This window comes from Vitis vinifera, chromosome 19, assembly GCF_030704535.1.
Source record: "Vitis vinifera cultivar Pinot Noir 40024 chromosome 19, ASM3070453v1".
In the NCBI taxonomy this organism is placed as follows: domain Eukaryota; kingdom Viridiplantae; phylum Streptophyta; class Magnoliopsida; order Vitales; family Vitaceae; genus Vitis; species Vitis vinifera.
The window spans coordinates 1,622,344-1,642,657 of NC_081823.1; the positions used below are offsets into that span (position 1 = coordinate 1,622,344).

The following is a 20,314-nucleotide window of genomic DNA, read 5'->3' on the forward strand; positions in this document are numbered from 1 at the left end:
AAAGTGCAATATAATTTTTATTTTAAACTTAGTTAAAATCATTTTATTTTTATTCAATTTACAAATTAAATATAAGTATAACATAACATATTCAATTTTATATATTATCTTGAGATTTCATATTTATTGGATATAATATTCAAAAATATCCTTAAATACGAATTTATTATCTAATGGAACATGATATTCCCCAGTTTACATATTAAAAGTTTTTTAAAAAAATAACATTATTTTAATTTCCTTATTTGCTTATAAGTAAAAAATTCTTCAAATATGAATAAAATAATTATTATTAAACTTTAAAAATTGAATATATATATATATATAGATAAACATATGGTCCCCTCTCTCTGACACATCACAAATCTTAATACCACTGAGAAGAAAATATAAGTTAATTGACTACACCTAAATTCATAATTTATTTGAAAATGTTGAAATCTTTTTTCTCCTACTTCTCTCTGCACACCATAATATCAACATTCATTGTTCTTATCACATTATTACTTCTCTGCATTTCTTATCTTTTTTTCACTGTTAGTTTCCTTTTCCACTGTTGTTTTCCCCAGCTCCTCATAGCTTTCTTAAATTCTTAGAAATCTAAGGAGATATAGAAGTTTTAATATTACCATCAAATTTTAGCATATGGTTTATGTTATTAGGGTTTCATTCCTATCATTTTATTCTTACCCTTATCACATTTTTCGTATCTTAGTCATATTTTTACTCCAAATGTGGCCAATCGCATGTTTTTTTTTATCTTAATCACATTCTTTCATCTCATTCTCAGCTCTTAACCATATTTTTTGTACCTTAATCACATTCTTTGCATCAAAGTCACAATCCAAGAACTTAATACAATACCACCATAAAAATGAAGTAATCAAAGAAACAAATGGCAGAGATCAACCTCTGATCATCATCTTTCTGTGCTAAAATCTCAGGGACCAATCTCATTTACACTACTTTTCTCAACATTAGAGATCATATATGAGGGTCTTTTCATGAAGAATCTACCAGCATCAAAAGCCTAATCTCCTCCATCCAACAAAGTCCTAAGCAGAAAGAAAACCTAAAATAATCATAGATTTGATCTGCTTTTATTATGCAGCTTCTTCAACCTGCTTCAGATCATAATCATAAACTGTATGCATTAAAATTCTGATTCAGACTATAGTACACAGCATGCAATAAAACCCAAGGTAAAGGATTTCCCTGGTGGTGGTCTGACTGACTGCTTTTGGCCATGGCATCCATTAAAGCCTCTGCTTCAGAGTTCAGACCATAGTAGACCACATGCATTACTACTCAGTTGATATTCCGCCGGAAGAACATTCACACATCATCACATCACCCAGAAAAACAATAACAAAGTTTTATTGAGGGTTTTGTCTTGATCCACTCCCTCATCATCTGTATCCCAAGATGGAAGGAATCATCAAGAAAAAAAAGGCAACATTAGGGTTATAACCCATTCTATGTTTCTGATTTGCCTACTCCCCCCTGTCCAAGGTCAATTCCCTTTAAAATGTTTCTGGGGAAAACCTATTGTTCTTGATTGGCTTTATTCTTTATTGCTTTGGCTCTTTCTGTCTTTGTTTCCTTGTCCAAAATATCAACTCCTTATTTTTGGTTCATAAGGGGGAAAAATGAAAAGAAAATTTAAGGAAAAAAACGGCCCGTTTACCGGGATGCAAAATCCAAGAAGTCAAGCTTTTCTAACATCTATGATTTTATTACTGCTGCTCATCCAACATATCGGCTTTCTGCGACTGTTCCATCGGAGAAAGTTGTCTCACATCATACACACTTTCAGATTCAACATTGGGAGCCAGTTCAAGTTGGCTGTCCACTATTGTTGAAGCCAGTTCTTCATAAGACTCACCTACTTGCAGATTCTGGGAGTCGGGGCATCCAATCTCCATTTCAGCACCTCCTTCAACACAACAGTTCGCATTAGATAGTTGTGCAGACTCGATGACTAACTCTTCTTTGATACTAGCATCCAACTTAGTCAGTTTTGCCGCTTCTAAGGGTAACGCACAATCTGTTCCTGCAATGCCAAAGAAATTCTGTTAATTTCTTAGAAAATTGAAGAACAAAAAACAGGAAAACAGGTTCATTCATTAGGAGAGTCAGAGAGGATTCACCTGCTTGTTTATCTGTTTCTTGGTTCTCATACAAAGACTTTTTCAGCAGTATTGTTCCAGGAAACACCATCAAGTTGATTTTCTTCAGACTTGCTTTTTCATCATCCTCCACGGGTTTGAAGCCAAAACCCAGAGTCCACGTCTCCACCAAACTTGGAATAGCAGCAACCACAATCTTTTCGACCTTGACAGATTTTAGCATCTAGAGGCACGAATAAAAATATATAAAAGGTAATGTCAGAGATGGATCTCTTAGAAGATAAACAAGTGAGGAACTCAAACTGTGTAACTTTCAATCACATGTCTTCCATGTGCGAGTTGTTTAGGGGGAACAAATTTGATCTAGCATGCGCTTTGTTCTCTCTTCCGTAAGAGAAAATGTCCATAAAAAATTACAGCAGAAATGAACATGTCAAGATGGATGAGTGGCAAGAGAAAAATACTTAAAAGAGAATGAAAATTATAAATGATATGCAGTCATGAAAAACTAGATGGAACACCTAGACACAGGTCCATGCAGTGAGAAAAGACATGATTGACATATGATTTAAAAGAGAATATGGGCTAGGTAAAGGTGCATAGAAGATACAACACAATATAACCTCAGAGAATTCGGACATAAAGCTTGTAGAGAGAAGTTGAAAAGGAAACAAGAAAAGTACCAGAAATGAGGTCTTATAATGGAAATAAAGACGAGTGTATATATATAAGTGAAAGCCATTCCGACTAAACCTGTAAAGTCCAAGAAAATACCAGAAGCATTTCTGATCAAAATAAGATGAGCAAGCCTCGTGCAAACTAGAGAATGTGGAACAAACTTTCCAAACCATGGAATCATGTTCTTCTCATTACACTAACTTACGGTTCATTCTGATTCAAGCTTCAACACCTCCCACAAACATAGTATTCTAATGTGATTCACATAGCATTTGGAATAGTTATTTACATCAGCACAATACTGGATCAGTCGCTCGTATGTCCTCAACATGTAATATTTTGAAGTCACCATTGAACAAGATACAGATATCAACACAACCACAGTATTCCAATAAAAATAGAACATTTGAATGTTATTTTACTAATAATAAACCTTTTCAATGGCATTCATAAGTAGTCGACACATCCCCTTGCTACGAAATTTTTCGTAAGTTGCAATCAGGGGCATCTCTGCAACTGTCACTCCATGTACCCTGCAAGAAAATCAAGGTTTATTTATACCCATTAACATTAAGCATATTTCATCAACAGTGTTCAAGTATACAATATCCAGCACCATGTTCTTATAAATACGTTCCACAGTTAGTGAAAGAATCTTTGACAAATAAGAAGGCTTCACCTAGGCCCAACTAGGTCCTTGCTCCAAAATAACCATGTTTGAGCATTTGATCAAACTCATTTTAACAATGCTCCCACCACCAGTAAGTTCTAGGAGGCCCAAAGATCATGGTTGTCGAATCAGGGTCTCTGTAAGTGTTTTCTATATTTTTCATATCCTGTTTCATAAATTTTTAACAAATTCTAAAAAGAACTACACACACACATGTTTATATGCAAAAGAGTATATAATCAAGTGGAAGAGGAGATATAAACAAGCAATGTTCATTCCCACCCTTCTTGATGTTACGTGTGTATGGGTGTATGTACATAAAGATGCATCATGCATATGTAGAAGTATGTATGTATTAAGAACATGCAAGTATGGAATGCTTGCATGTAGGAACACATGCATGATTAGATTTCTCAGGGTTTCTCAAGAGTTGGTAAATTCTCTTTTAGGTCTCTGACATGTTGTGTTTGGATCTACGTCAAAATTGGATATTCCATTACATAGGTCCATTAAAATACTCTTATAATTTAGATATTTTCACCATTTCAATTAAAAAACACATTTCCACAAATCCAACTACAGTTGATGTGAGGCACATTAGCTAAGTAGTTATATCACAAAACAATAACACAACAAAGAAAACCATGGATGTATTAAACCAAAAGCAAGTCATGTGCTGCACTGGGCAATTGTCAACTGTATAAACATAAAATTGCTAGAAATATGTCAGCTAAACATATCTGTTGCATGAGATTAAAATTGTTTTGTGCCTTAAATGTATCTCCAAACGTAGTATCAAACAAATAATCATGGTTACTTATTTTTTATTTTGAGAAGTGTAAGGCATAACTTCACTTGCGATCATATTGAAATTTTTAGCAGAGAATCTATAATATTAACCTTGGCAGCTGTTTACAAACAGAACTTATCAATGCAAACTCCAAGCATGGAAGAAGCAACATCAAAAGGCATATTAATGAGAACATAACCTGGAGATCAAAATCTTAACATATTTTTTATAAAACTAAACTTAAGATTATAAAAATATCACAAAACAACACTGAAACTGCAAAAAGTTCTTAGAGAAGATTCAGGAAACTCCAGTACCAGCAGGCAATTAAATATCCAAAACTACCTGATAGATGCTACAGATACCAGCGCATCATCTTTCTCCAAAACCACTGTGTAAAACCCATTAAAGTTCAGACGTGCAAAATCTGACCTGAGGATCAAGTAGAAACCAAAGAAAACAAATAAAGCGATTCAACTGAAAAGCATTTTCATTACTCATAACAGATTAATGTAATATATTTTGTACAGCAAGAGGCAATAATAATAACTTCAAATCCTAACCCAATGCCACTCCACTCAAATTCTTGGAGGTTGCTGTGTCAATGACACCTTATATCCATGTTGACCAATAAACATATGAGCCTGTAAAAGTGTATAATGCCTTCTCCTAATAACTTAAGATTTGGTACACACTATAATAGAATGGTACCACAGATTACTAACAAGCCAATTGCATTACTAGGTTTCCAACATTTAAAAGTTCCATTTTGTATGAAGAGTGAGAGATCATCAATTGCACTAACACTCGTTTTTTTGTTTTTTTGTTTTTTTTTTTTTTTTTTTTTTTGTGGTTAGCAAAAAAGGTACATTTAATATAATAACAGAAAAAGTTTCTGCAAGCGCTTTTAATATATTCTCCTTATTTACATACAAAAATATATATATAATAACAGAAAAAACACACAGAAGTACACAGGACATATACATGAGGCACCTAAAAGAAAGACCTCAAGAGAGTAGATACAAAAAAGCACCCTCACTCTAAAGAAGACCCCAGCCAATCAACAAAATCAATCAAAAGTTCAAACCAATCCTCTTGGCACATACACAAGGAAATTCCAGTTAACCTTTATCATCAAAATTCCATTTCATATTACTATATGCTTTTTCCATATCTACTCTGCATGTGATATCTGAATTCTACTGCAGACCAAACATTGATGTGCAAACTGCAGTATAATGTTTGCTCATCAAGAGGGAAAGCAATCTACCAAGAAGAAACAAAAAGAATGTATCTATGTTATCTGATTTGATGAAGAAATCCCTTCATGACAGTCCAAAACACCTCTCATATCTCATTTTATCTATCACAAATAAATAATACGTCCATATGGCTTTATCTCCCTAAACCAAAATATATCTCCTAAAACCTCTTATTGGAAAAATGGTGTGGCTTCCAATTAACTTCTCTCTAGGATAATAAATACTTATCTAAACATGATTGAAAAAGCACCTCCACAGCTCCTTCCTCGGATGGGCTTAGAAAGGAATCCTTTCACAGAACAACCAGTTCAAAGTTACCAAGCCTCCACTGTTTAACATGGCTCTCATTGTATAAATGAGTAAATAAACAACCCACAAATGTTATGCCAAAAGTCTAGAACAGACATGAAAAATTCTATGAATTCAAAATTGGAAAATTTATATTATGTAAGCAGGACTTAAACAGATTGAAATCAGGGGCATGCCTCACCTCCATTAAGGCAAATATTAAGGAACATTCTAGTAAGGGGGCAGATCAAACATCAACCAGTTGTATTAAAAATAAAATAAGATTAAACCGAAGTAACCTGCATGAATCCAAAATGAAACATTCACAACAACTGAAACATAACAGCAATAGAAATTTTAGCAGAGAATATCAAAACAACAAAATAAAGTTGTGCAAAATCAAAACAATAGAGATATCCAAAAGAGTAAACAAGACAAGGATGAGAAATCCTTCCCTGATTATACAACCTAATCAAAACAAAGGAAAAAAGAAAAGCAATCCAAAAGGCATCAAATCAAAGTACTTAACCCAAATTGGTTATATTTTATAATATGAAAGAAGAAAAAATAACATGCTCTATGTTCATTCCCCTCCTTATTTGCCTTATCTAACTCTAAAGAGGCTTGGGTGGCGGACTTGTGGATGCACTCTAATGAAGGGGGCACTTGGTTTCCAATTTTCTCCAGATCCCTCAATGGCTGGGAGGTTGAGACTGTGGAGTGTTTTTTGTCAAGGCTTCAAGATAAGGCAGTGGTTGTGGAAGAGGAGGACAAGTTGTTGTGGGCAGCAACAAAGAGTGGATCCTTCTCTATTAAGTCCCTCTATTCTATTCTTGAGGTGGGAAAGGTAGAGCCTTTCCCTTCTAATGGAGTGTGGAATGCGTGGGTTCCTCCTAAGTTAAGCTTCTTTGCTTGGGAGGCATCATGGGGGAAAGTTTTGACTTTAGACCAACTACAAAGGAGGGGATGGGTTTTAGCCAATAGATGCTCCCTTTGTTATGCACATGAGGAGTCGATTGATCATATCCTCTTGCATTGCGAGAAGGCAAGGGTGTTGTAGGAGATGTTGTTCTCTCTATTACGGTTGCATTGGGTGATCCACACTACAATTAGAGAGACCCTTTTAGGGTGGCATGGCTCCTTTGTTGGTAGAAAGCGGAAAAAAGTTTGGAAAGTAGCACCTTTATGCCTTTTCTAGACATTATGGAAAGAGAGAAATAGAAAATATTTCGAAAATGTGGAGCTCTCTGTTCAAAGGCTAACATTCTTGTTTTTGTGCAGCTTATTATCTTGGTCTAATTTATTTATAGAAAATTCAACTATATCTTTACTCAATTCTATTGCTTGGTTAAGGTTAGATTGAGGGAGAGAGTATTTTTGTTTTCCCTATACCTTTTGGCACTCTTTGGCAGTCAATGTATACACCGTGTGTACCATGGTGCCCCCCTTTTGGCGCTTTTTATTAATACTAGAACCATTTACCTATCAAAAAAATAAAGAAGAACAAAATGGGAAAAATTTTCCAAGAGAAAAGTACTTACCCCCGGTTGTATAACACATGGGGTATCATGTCTATCCCTGTTCGTGGATCCACCATGGACAAAAAGCACTCCTCCATTATAGTCAGAGCAACAGCTAATTTTGAGTTACATTCGGCCTTCAGAGCAAGCTTTTGGGAAGAATGAACCTTCTGGTCATCATGGATGCATCTCAAGAGTGTCCAAGTGAAGCCATCAGCAATATGGTTGACAAACCCAAGGAGACCCTGAAGACCTGAGTAGATCTGCATACATCAGTGAATCAAAATCTGTTAAAAATAGCAGAGGCAAGAGACCAATAGTACGACAGAGTTCAAACCATAACACTTTGGATCACCTAGAAACATCCAAATTAGAAGATACAATGCAATATACTAACTAAAAAAAGACAACTATTAGGAGCCCTAACAGTGGGGCTGTAGCAGGTAACTCAGCAAACACCATTTTCCCACAGGCAGAATGCAAGACTTCGTTGACCACCATTCCTCAGGGACAGGGTAGGAAGTAGACTTTTAGAACTGATTTCTAATATAGACATATTATAAATGAGACATCCTAGTGCTTTTGTGTATCTGTTCTTTGAACTCATACTAATAAATTCACCTTATTTTAAATAATTAAAAAAAGGAACACGTCATATTTCTTTTATTGCCCTGCAGTTCTAATTTAAGGGTTTCATGCGTGTGTGCGCGCACATTATTATAAACCAGAAGTATTGTATTAAAGAATTAAAGAACTGCAAAGACGAGGAAGGATGAAGAATACTTCCCCACAGGGAACAAGGAAAAGAACACTGAAACTCTACCCAGGAAGCCAAGCCACAATAAACCTCACAAACACGGGTCACAAAGCACAGCAACTACACTAGGAAGAAGGCAAACTTTAACAAGATGCATGGCTTCTCTTTTCACCAATTGCCAACTTTCTCCCCCCCACAAACAAAACCAAAAAAGAAAACTTCACTCTTTTTCTTTTGATAGGACAAGAAGGCTCAAACTTCAATATCTCACAGATCTCTCTCTAACAAACCATAGCTTTACCAGCACAAAACCCCCTCCATCAACCAAGCAATGACAAGACAACAGTAGAGTCCCATCTTCCAGCCAACAGCTGAGCCCTCTCCCAGTGGCTTTTAATGGGTTCTACAAAGCCCCGGAATCTTAGCCTCAAAAACAAAAAGGTTATCATCACTATTTGATTTTAATATGAAGGGTAATAATATATCAGAGAAGATCATGAAAGACTATTAAACACTCCCATTGCATCTAACTGGAATGCATAAAAGAGGGAGAACCAGTTTTGGAAGGTTCAATTAATTAATACCATTCTAAGCAACAAGAATGTGTATACTATGTCATTAATTGTTTCAAAATTCCTACCAAAAGGGTGGGTCATTTACTCTTTTACTCTTTTATTGGATCATGGAAAAGATAAAGATACACTGTTGTGCAGCAGGGAAAATGACCACACAGTTTTTTGGGTTGAAAATAAAACAACCAAACATATCTCAAGTTGTATGTCATCTTCAAAACTAGCATGCAAGAATGAAATAATAAATATCTCCTCATTCAAAATCTAACAGATCCTTCTACCAAAACTGGCCAATTAGAAAGAAGTTATTGGAAACAAAAGTCAAATATTAGCGTACCTCTTGGCAATTCTCACCACAAAACCGAGCATCACCACCCACTTCTTTTACACACTTTTCTTTCAAGCATGGCATATGATCTATTTACAAACATGACAAATATCAGGCAAATTAAGCATCCAAATTGCTAAAGTAATAAGCATGAACAATAATTTTTAAGAAAAATAAAATATATGTCCAATGTTTACTTATACCCTATTAATTCAGGAATAATTGTAGTTTCAAGTTAGGGAACAAAAGTTCCTAGTGACATCAGAAAAAGAAACCAAACCAACATCCTCACCCCGTCTCCAAAGCCACTAACCCCCACCGAAAAAAAAAGAGGGTCTACTTTTTTAGATTCCTAAATCTATGGAAGAAGCAGTTAAGGGGTGGTTTTGTCACACATGGGACATCAAGGGACGTATGGTATAGAAAATATCTCTTTTGCACCTGATGGACAATATGGATGGAAAGGAATGATAATGAAGAACATTTCAAGGTAAAAAAGGCAGATCAGGTTGTATCAGAGCTCAAATTCTCAACTTGCCCTTTTTTATGGTGCTCCTACAGTTCTGAGTTAGAGAAAGTTTTTTATTACCAATTCTACCAACAGTGTTTTATATACTAACTTTCTAGAATCTAGCTAGATAATCTTCTGTGATATGATTGGTATGCATTTCGGGTTTAGAAAGTTCTTCCTGGATAAAACTCTACTATTGCATAGCAAATACAAAGATAACCTAGGTTTTTCCTCTTCAAAAAGTTGAAAGAAATGATAATGTATGATGTGGCATGCAAAAAATAAGATAAAGGGGTGTGATGAAATATAATTCTTCACATGATACATCAGCTTCTAGTTTCTAATACCAATAAACAATAGGCTGAATTCTCATTTTTTTTCTAAAAAAAAAAAAAAGAAAAGAAAAGATTTCAGTTCAAATTCCATTATGTCATGTTTATTTTCATGCTATCCACAAACAACCAACATGTATAAGGTTTAACAAAAACTATCCAGCTAAAGTTAAAAGAGGGCAGTTTACATTTGTGCTCGCACTGGGAACATTTTAATGCAAGAAAAGAACTTGATGCCTCTCTGTCCTTGACCAAATCTCCACAAATCCGGCAAGTGCAGTTTGGGCAATACCAATTGCCTTCAGGGAGCTCCTAAATTCAATAAACAAGATCAGGTCAGTACAGGTAGATAATTAGTTCTTTTAATTTTTTTAAATAAAAAACACTACTAAGAAAAACATGAAGAAATCAACTTTCCCAATAACCTGGGAGAATAATTCATCATTAGTCAAGCATGGGAATGTAAGAATACTAATATTCTGAAGCAGAAAGAATATACAATATTGATACACAAGCCAATCAACAAGAAATTAGAGCCCCAAGACCCACATGTAAATGAATAATAGCACCACATGGTCAAATCAATCTTAAAATGGAGTAAGAATTCATAACTACATCACTAACACATAAACTTGAAATACCACATGGATCACTATTCCAATGAACGTTAAAATCTTTGTAGTACTCAATCTAGATTAGCATAGAGATCAAGGGAGATAAACAAAGTTGTAGGAAGATGTTGGCCTAACCCCAAAATAAGATAATGTTTTTCATGCTTGACACAAAAAAACAAAACCATAAATGATAATAATAAGGAAATATTGAACACTTTTTACTGTTTTATGAATTCCCTCAATAACCTTGCAAGAAGGCCATCAGTAGAAAGATCGAAAAGAAGAGTCCAAAAAAGGCAGTACGTACAAGGAAATAATGCCTCTGGTAAAAATAAAATTGTGTTTTTAAAAATTAAGATTTAATCATTTTCATAATGAGAAATATATCAATGTTAAGAGAAAACATATCTTGCTACACCAATTTGACTTTCAAATATGAATAAATGGTGCAGAGTATTCAGACCGCTGGCCATGACTAGCATTTGGCATAAGAGATGCACAGTGCCAACTTAAATGGACCTACATCAAGAACATAGTTGCATACCATCAATATGAACAAATAATTCACAGCGGATCTTCCATGAGGGAATTCAATTTTTGCCACCAATTCACCATGGTTTTTTAAAGCTAAGGGATTTCAAACCACAGTCAGAATACACAGATCCATCATCCACTTCAACAATGAATTATAGAAAGGAAATTGAGAACCTAATTGATCCAATTACAACCAAACTGAACTCATAAAAAGATTTACCATCTTATCAAACTCAAACAAATCCAAATTCAGTATAAATATAATCCATGTATCTTCATTGTAGAAGATTCAGTTGGACATTGTCCAACCCAAATTAAATGCATCTGCAATATTTTTCCTTGATTGCATCACAAAATTTCCATGCAATTAATGACTAACATGTCTAACACGTTAACCCTCTGGCACACTCCAGACTCTGCTAGGCACCTGAGGTACACCTAGTTTCCTTCTAGTTTATTTGGAAATTGCTAACTAACATCTATAACAGTGCAGAGAGTCAGAGACTCTTTTATCTTATATATAGCTCCTAAGCTAATGACTTCTACGCTCAATAGGGTTCTTGTAATCCATGAATGACACAATTCATAAGACTGATTAATTCCAGATTCAAAATATAGATACAGTATCACTTTGTCCTGAAAAAGTAGACCAAAATTATTTCCTATAGAAGTGTTCATATTTACAAGATCAAGAAGGTAGTTAATCATGCAACCATCCATGATAATGTAGTACATCACACCCAATCAGATGGAGTTAAAGGTGTCCCTGATGAAATGTTAAAAAATGTAAAGAGCAGTTGCAAAGAAACATACAACCAACACAGGAAGTATTTGTTTTCTTTTTCTTTTTAAGAAACATAGACAACATATTGAAGACATCTAGAAATATGAAAAAGCAAATTAAAGATCACACTAAATTATAAAAGCCTAGTGGAAGGAACATAAATAAAGAAAGAGCTAAAGAAAGCAAAATATCATTAAATCTTTAAAACTAGGGGGAAAAAGACAAACCTTTGCAGACAAGCAAGCCTGATGAAAAGTAGATGGGCAGTTATCACAGCATATCAATTCACCCCCATCCCCGCATAATCCACACGAATCGTCATTTTGGTCAATTTCATCAATTTGTACATTTTTTATGCCACCTTTCCTAACTTTATATTCAGTAGACCAGGCCTGAAGCTGGCACAAAGTGAATGACTTGCCAGACTCCATGAATAGGTTGCGACAGGGCCGATTCAACTTGAAACCAGCATGAATTTTGAAGTTACAAACTGAAAACAGCTCTGTGCAACATTTGCAAACAATCCCGTCACGGGTTACATAACCATCCTTCACCACAGCATTATCCTTGAGATTACGGTACTGGATAACATCATTGGAAGATATAACACCAGCATCTATTAACCAGGACAACACCGTTCTTACTCCTGAGGATGTCCACTTTCCATCTGTGGCCTGCCTTCCACCCTTGCCCACGCTTCTTGGCAGCAACTTGCAATTCCCCTTTCTTTTCTTGAGCTTATTCGGCGCTTTTGATTTTTTTACCTTCATTTTTGAGCTTGGACGCTTTGTGCTGGAGCTGGCATTTCTGTTTTGTATAATAGCTGCAATCAAAAGATCATCATCTTCAATCTGGCAACTGCTTGAATTCCTTTGTCCATTTCCATATTTGGTTTCAGGCTTAGAACCAATATTTACATGCAGAGATTCATTATTAGTATTATTCTCAATGTTGAACTCCTCTGAAAAATCACCATCATGAACCACTTGAACCAATCCTCCCGAACTATCAACACTGTGGTGGAACTTTTTGAACTTAGACCGTTTTCTTTCACTTTGACACTGGGAAGAGCTGAGAGATGAGGACCTTTTGCAACCACCATTGTTTCTGGCAATGGCCATCAAGGACTCCTCCATTTCTTCTGACTCTAACTCGGGGTCATGTTCGTGGATATTCTGCAGTTCAGCTCTACTAGGCAAGGGCAGACCTAAAATTTCATTTCTGTATAATGTGCTCAGTTTGATTTCGGATATCTTTTTAGACTTCCTGCGCATCTTTTTTTTCAAGATCGCATCTGCTGACAGATAAGTACCATCCGTCTTCAATTCTGAAGCTTGAACAGCTCGTCCACCCTCATTCCTTATATGTCCAGAAGGATGTAAAACCCCTGGAATTACAATTTTATGTGAAATTGGCGCATCACCACAGAGTGAGAAATCCAACTGAGCATAAGTTTTATCTGGGTCATCACCTTGAGCCAGACCATTCTTTATGGTGCAGTTTGGAACGTCCTCCAGTGACTGCAGCAGATGGCTCCCCACCTTATCAGTGACTAGGCCTTCCAGCCATTCATCTTTTTCGTCCCACATATCATTTGATGCAGCTTTAACAATGTCCACAGACAATTCCATATTATGATCTAAAATCTGTTTATCACAGCTTGGAGAATTCATGTTACTATCTTGATGAGGGGAGACAGTTTCAGACCGCATAACATCAACATTTTCAGAAGTAATGGGAACATCATAAAGGCCCTTACCAGACTGGATACACATGCCATCTGACACACAAGCTTGCAAAGAACTCGGATCCAAACTGCTTCTTTTTTTCTCTAGCATTCCCCCACCCTGATTTGCCATTGCATCCACAGTATCTATTGAACACGTACCCTTTTCATCAGCCATATATATTGAAACCCCCTTCAGAGTCCTCACTGCCCCCTTCTGTGCATGTTGACCAAATTTCAAGGGCCTTCCATCACCAAATTGCTCACCTTTTTCATCAGCCATATGATAAGTCCCTTCAAAAACAGTCAATGCACTTCCACTGGCCAAAGAAGAATCAGAAATCGCAGCTGGAAGATCTCTCCGTGCAAACTGATTTTTTATGCAACCCACATCTTTCATGACCAAAACAGCATTATTTTTCTGTTTCTTTTCAACCACTATACTTCTTTTCGCTGTAACTGCGTTTCCCTTTCTCAGTGCACCAATCTTCTTGTCAATAAACACAACAGTTATGAAGGGATCTAACAAACTCCATCGATGAGCCAATGTAATAGCAGTTTCTGCTTCATTAATCTTTTTATCTATATATGTCAATACGTTAGATAGATTAGACCAGAATTGACTGATATCAGTCCATTCCTTAGCATCATTTTCCTGTACCAAACTGTATCTATCAGCAAATAAATTCTCACCACATAATCTCCAAGCCTTAGGAAATTCACGAATCGGCCTCCCCTCTGGCGATCTATAAACTGACTCTTCATGAGGCCTACTGTTCCTTTTACGCTTCTCAATAGACCAACCCGCTGCAATAAGCACATGATTGATATGATCATGAAGAAGAGGACGAGGATCCTTCAGAGATTCTACACTTGGAGATGCATAAAGCGCATCCAATTCTAGAAAGACGGATTTCTTTGGTCTGTCCTCGGAAAAGAGTGGAGGCCCAGACTTATCAGCAACAGCGACGGGTGGACTTGCAACCAAAAGCTTGGTTGCAAAGCTCTCCTGAGAAACAGGAGAAGCAATAGCTTTACTTACAACAACTTCCTTCCGATCACTTCCATCTAAGCTGGATAATCTACACTTCATAGCATCCCGGTCACTGAAACTACATGCTCTCTCCATTTGCAGATGACGCTTAAGCAGATAGCAACGGTATTTAACACCCTGATCCGAAGATTCAACTAAATGGCATCTTACCTTTTTATAAACAGATTCAGAAGCAGGAGGGGACATACCAGAAACAATTTCTTTCAAGGGTGCTGATGAATCAAAAAACTTCTCAAAATCAGGTTTCAAGTTACAAAGTTCATCATCTGACAACTTCATTCGCTTAACATTTACATCATGGTCATTCCCTTCCACCAAAGTAAATCTCTCAGAAAAAGACACCGGACCAGAAGTTCCTCTAGAATCTTCAGGTACATTACAAGAATCGCCCATGTACAAATCTTTAGATGACTGACTTGTTACTGCTGAGTTTTCGCTATTTGAACAGAGCGATGTATCTGTCTGCTTATTATCCTCACATTCAAAGTTAATAAATCCAGTGACGAGAAACCTCTTACTTGCACTATCGGTGTTATTTCTAAAGAAAACCTCTCTAAAAATACGGCACTCATCATTTGACCCTTCAAAATCATCATCATGCAAATCCTCAATTTCTTTGCTCAATAACATCTTTACCTACTGATCACAGTCAAACTTAATCTGCACTAACTTCAATCCTTTGTCTCATATGTAACCACCATCATTTTCATGGAAAAGAAAATATTAAACTCAATACCAGCAGAACTTCAAGCTGACATAATTTAATACTGCTACAAGTCTGCAAGACAAAAACTAATAAGCTACAAAAAAAAATGTAGAAAAGATTGAAAAAATACTAAGCCATTTCCAGTATCTTTGCAGTGCATACGAGAGAGAGAGAGAGAGAGAGTGGTGATTCCTGACAACAATCAATTCTATAAGTACATTAAATAATTCCACAAAGAGAAAATACTCAACTTACTGAAGCAATACAATTTTAAATTGTCAAATGAAGAAATAAGCACTTATAATAATTATAAAAAAAAAAGGAGGATTTTTTTTCCAATGCTTCAGGCGGTTGCGTTTCTTTCATTTCATCAGCTATGAAGAAAAAAACAAATCTCAAAAAGCAAGAAGGACCACTCCTACAGCTTCATCCCTGCCCTAATATATCCAACTAATAAATCCAATTAAGAAACACGATACAAAAGTTCAGCACTGTGAATTCAAATAATGCTCCTAAGCTCACCAAATGGGAGATACTACACTTCTTTCTTACTCTGCCATTTAGAATGTGCATTAATATCTGATCAAAAAAAAAAATGTGCATTAATAAGGTCATGTGTGCTCCACATACCTTAACTTTTGATGCATGCATAAGGGTGAATATCATAGCTTTCTTTTATTCGTTCACTTTCTAAAAAATATACAATCTTATATTTTTTTTCCTTTTCCTAAAAGATACATATATAAGCTCATACCAGCGCATAGAGAATATAAACATGTCTTGTCCTGAATAAGAAAGGAATTGAAGATTCTTAAATAAACAACCCACCCCCACGCCAAAAACAGAAAAAAGAACATCAATTAATTAACAAGAATTATAATCATTGTAACATAATAATAATATTTTTCTCTGGTAAATGGCAATAATGCACTAAGTGAGAACAGTATATCTTAAAGAGTTTAAATGAAAATGCATCATGTGATTCTTGCTTCTACCTAAGATTGTCACCTTGTATGCCACAGAAAACCAACTCCATACAAACATTATAATTGGACTGGTTTGCGAAGCCAAATCAATAGATAAAAACATATATGCTCATCAAGACAAAAAGAACTTCGAGTTCATCCAATCTGAAAATTATTATTCAGGGGAAACAATTCTAGAAAGGTTCATAATTGAACCGCTATAATTTTACTCAAGCTTCCCATTATGCATCATAGACATGCTTGTTTCCAAACTGATACAAATTGTTAGAAGTTAGAGCACAACAAGAAAAGGAAATTTTATGGAATAATGATGTTCACTTTTAGTCAACCAGATTTAAAGGCCGCCAAGAAACAAAGAAGTAATATATTTATATCTACATTCCTTCAATTTAGAAAAACTATAATGAACAAAAAATAAAATATAATAATTTGATAAAACCAAGTTACCATTAGGGAACTTGTTTATATTTATAAGAATATACAGTAATTAGTTTGACCACAAAATTTAGATGAAAAAAAAAGGTAGCAACTTGCAACAACATTTTAAAGCTACTCCATTTGCCATTCACGATGTGTGTATTGCATGTATTCCATCTATGACCCACCATATCTCTTTGCACCTTACCATGCAAAAACACCAGATAAGATTTGGATGAAATTGAATATTTTAATTGGCAAGATATTCCTACAAGTTTTTTACAGGAGACCAACTATCACTAGATGGAGTGTATTCCATATACAGGCATTGTATACCAAGTAAACACCAAACTTCCAGGGCCCCCACCCCACAAAAAAAAAAAAAAGGGGAGTGGCACATAAGGTGATACCACTTTTCAGGACTACAAGAAAAGTCAAAATCATACTCTAAACCATCTGCTTTTAACTTTAGGAAAACAAGTTCTCACTTCCAAAATATCTCTAATACCAACTAGAAAGACCTCCCAATTATCAATTTGCTAAGTGGTTTCTGAAGTATATATCTCACTACTTTTTGTCTTTTCATGGGCGAGAAGAGAAGGATTTTGATGAATGTCAATTACCACACTAAATCAAGTCCATCGTGTGTTAAAATGAACCAAAACCAGCCAATATTAAATGCATGAGAATTTTGCTTTCAATAGAGATTTCTTCCAAATTTTAAGATAGTCAAGAATATTTACAAGGACTCGATCTCTAATTGCACACTCTTCCATGAATATGTGTTCCCACATCCCTTAACTGCAACAGAACAAGCAAGTTCTTTTGGAAAGCATATGAAAACACTGGATAGATTTAAACCATATCATAAAAAGTCTACAACAAAACTACCTCTTGATACCTAGCATAACCAACACAAACAATGTCTTTAAATAGAAACAGTTTTTCAGAATCACGTGGTACAGGAAGAAGCAGGGCAGAAGAGAGAGAGAGCGAGTGGGAGTGAGAAAGAGAGAGAGAGAAAAAGATTTTACAAGGAGAGCTCATCAGATTGACTTGCCTCCATCATTTGTTGTATGTAGCAAAACCAACCAAAATGAGATATGCCTAGAGAAACCTATCAAAATGATATATGCCTAGAGAAACCTGCTTTCAATTAATACAGAAGCAAACAGAAGACAAGAAAATTCTAGCTAGCAAATTCCATTTTTCAACTGACATCACTTAGACAGAATAAATGATAATTTTCACCGCATTATTATCACATCCATGTCTACTGGCACATCTTAACGCTATTGAGTAAGACTATGGTACAACCATACAAAGCCTAATGAATAATATCAAATGTGGTTCAAACCAATACCGTTAGCTTAAGAAGGGCAGGTAAACAATTTAACCTAATAATTAGCCTTCAAATAACTTGTATGGTAAGATCATTACATTAAAACAGATTATATACTTTTGACATAGATTTGCAGGTTTTATGTTCATCCCATGGGAGAAAATAAATTATAACATGCAATGCTTCAAACCACCTTTTGCCATGCTTCAATGTTACAAATTTCTTACAATGACAGAAATTTAAGGGAGCGACAGCATGATAGAAATAGAGTTCACGAATATCTTGCATTGAACTCCTTTTATTTTCTAATGGAAATAGTGATATAAAACCACTTGACTCCTGACTTGAAGATGGATCAATTAAATAAAAATAGTTGATATAATAGATTGAATAAATCACTAAAAATCAAACAACAATATAATTCTTTAAGTAAAGCATCTAGTTTAATCAGGAAAAAAAATATTAAACAGAACAAACAACAACAACTTTTTTTAAAATTTTCCATCAATACCCATTTAGTAAACCTAGCAAGAAAAAGGGGAAAGAGAAGGAGGGGTTGGAGGAGTTCCCATGCAAATGGCTCAACCTATTTGTTTGGAAATCAATTTTGTCTATGAGTACATGTTTTAGTCAGATTCAACGTTCATTTGCTTTGCACAACTTAGAACTGACAAAGTATGTCAAGCGAAACTGAGAATCAGAGATCTCATTCAAATATCATGAAGCAAGGCAAACAACAAACCTCAAAACAAGATATGAGTCAGACATCGTCCTACAATTGTTAGAAAAAAAAGCTGCAGTATAGGAGACACGCGTAGGAGAAAATGATGCATTGGCTAATAATTAGAAAAGTAAGAACCTTCTAGACATGCATCATCAACTTTAACTCTAGAATTCCTAGTTCCCTGTAAACAAGCCAAATATTTCTATGCAAACCAGAAGATAAGTTTTAAAATGAGGCTCCAATTGTTTCAGCCTGAACTTTTCCAACAAAAGGTTGATGAGTTTCTCCACAGAATTAGAAGGAGAGAGAGAGAGAGAGAGAGAGAATTTAATTAGACACATCCGAGAAACAAATTCCCTCCAACTACAAGGAAAGAGGAATTCCATGTGAATTTCCAAACCCGATAACTCAACCACAACAAGGGATTATATATATATAAGAGGGAGAGAGATTAAAAACCAAACGATTATCAACTAAAATCGTTGAAATTCTGATATCCAAAGCTCCCAAATATGGATAGAGACAGAGAGATAAAAAATCATGAATTCTCATAGAATAAACTGCATGCAATCGAAGATGATGAAACCACAAAAACTCATTAAGAAAACAAACCCAAAGAAACCCATAAAGATAAAACAAAAATTAATCAAACTCATCTCAGTCTCGGAAATGTACAAGAAATGAAAGAAAAACACACACACACACACAAGAACAAAAAATCAAACCCATAACAACTCAAAAATCCAACATTTCAGAGATCAAAACCGGCAAATCAAACAAAAAAAAAACCCAACCGAAAACCTCACCTCCACAGTGCATTTTGGGATCAACCAGCACACAAAATTAGGGCTAGAATCCCGAATTAGGGTTTCAACATTGACGAAGCTCGTGGGTCTGCCTCAGAAGCGAGAGAGAGAACCCACAGAGAGCACGAAAGGTACCTCCTTTGGCTGCCTCACCATCACTATATAGGCGAAGGGAAAGGCTTCGGAAATACCGAAGAGCTCTCAAAGTACAACAGATGGCAAGTACTTCAATCCCCCATCTCTATTCTTCTCTCTCTATATCTCCAGCCCGCGCCCCCTCTCCCCCTCTCTCTCTACATCTCCCTCTTTACACCCCTGACTCTCTCCCTATACACCTGTAAATGTTAATTTCATTCCATATGTTACTCTCTCTCCATCTCTGCGTTTGTACAGGTCATTGGTGAGTGTACACACTCTCTCTCTTACACACACTCTCTTTCTCTCTCCACTTTGCCTTGTCTCTTTGTGTGCTTGTAATTATCCTTTCTAAAACCCTTAAAATAGGGTTTATAATCTCTACTCATATTTTGGTTTTTTACCTTTCCTCACCCGCTCAAATTTTCCTTCTTTTGTTTTTCTTTCTGTGTATGGCTCTGCATTTTAATTAAAAATAATAATTCCCTTCAAACTTTCCCACTTTTTCTTTCTTTTTTTTTCTTTTTTTTTTTTTTAGGGTTTTAGGTGGATATACATTGTGGGGATTTTTCCAAGGTGGTGGATTTTGTTAGTTGGAAATGGAGTTGTGTGAAGGAAACTCTTAGGACATGGCTCCTTTTTCCCT

At 35.5% G+C, this 20,314-nt stretch overlaps 1 protein-coding gene across 2 annotated transcripts; it reads right to left on the reverse strand.

Moving 5' to 3' along the window:
• Positions 1-1,714: 1,714 nt before the first annotated feature.
• LOC100248637 (increased DNA methylation 1) lies at positions 1,715-20,011 on the reverse strand. 2 transcript variants are annotated; one of them, XM_002283035.4, is made up of 9 exons: positions 19,534-20,011; positions 12,000-15,330; positions 10,029-10,152; positions 9,007-9,086; positions 7,362-7,603; positions 4,613-4,699; positions 3,241-3,340; positions 2,151-2,352; positions 1,715-2,053 (listed from the first exon to the last, which is right to left on the reverse strand). In XM_002283035.4, exons 2-9 carry the CDS (start codon positions 15,180-15,182, stop codon positions 1,737-1,739), a joined length of 4,335 nt encoding a protein of 1,444 aa, XP_002283071.1. In that variant the 5' UTR covers positions 15,183-15,330; positions 19,534-20,011; the 3' UTR covers positions 1,715-1,736. The 2 variants fall into 2 exon arrangements, with proteins under 2 accessions (XP_002283071.1, XP_019072704.1); XM_019217159.2 differs by lacking the exon at positions 4,613-4,699.
• Positions 20,012-20,314: the final 303 nt, after the last annotated feature.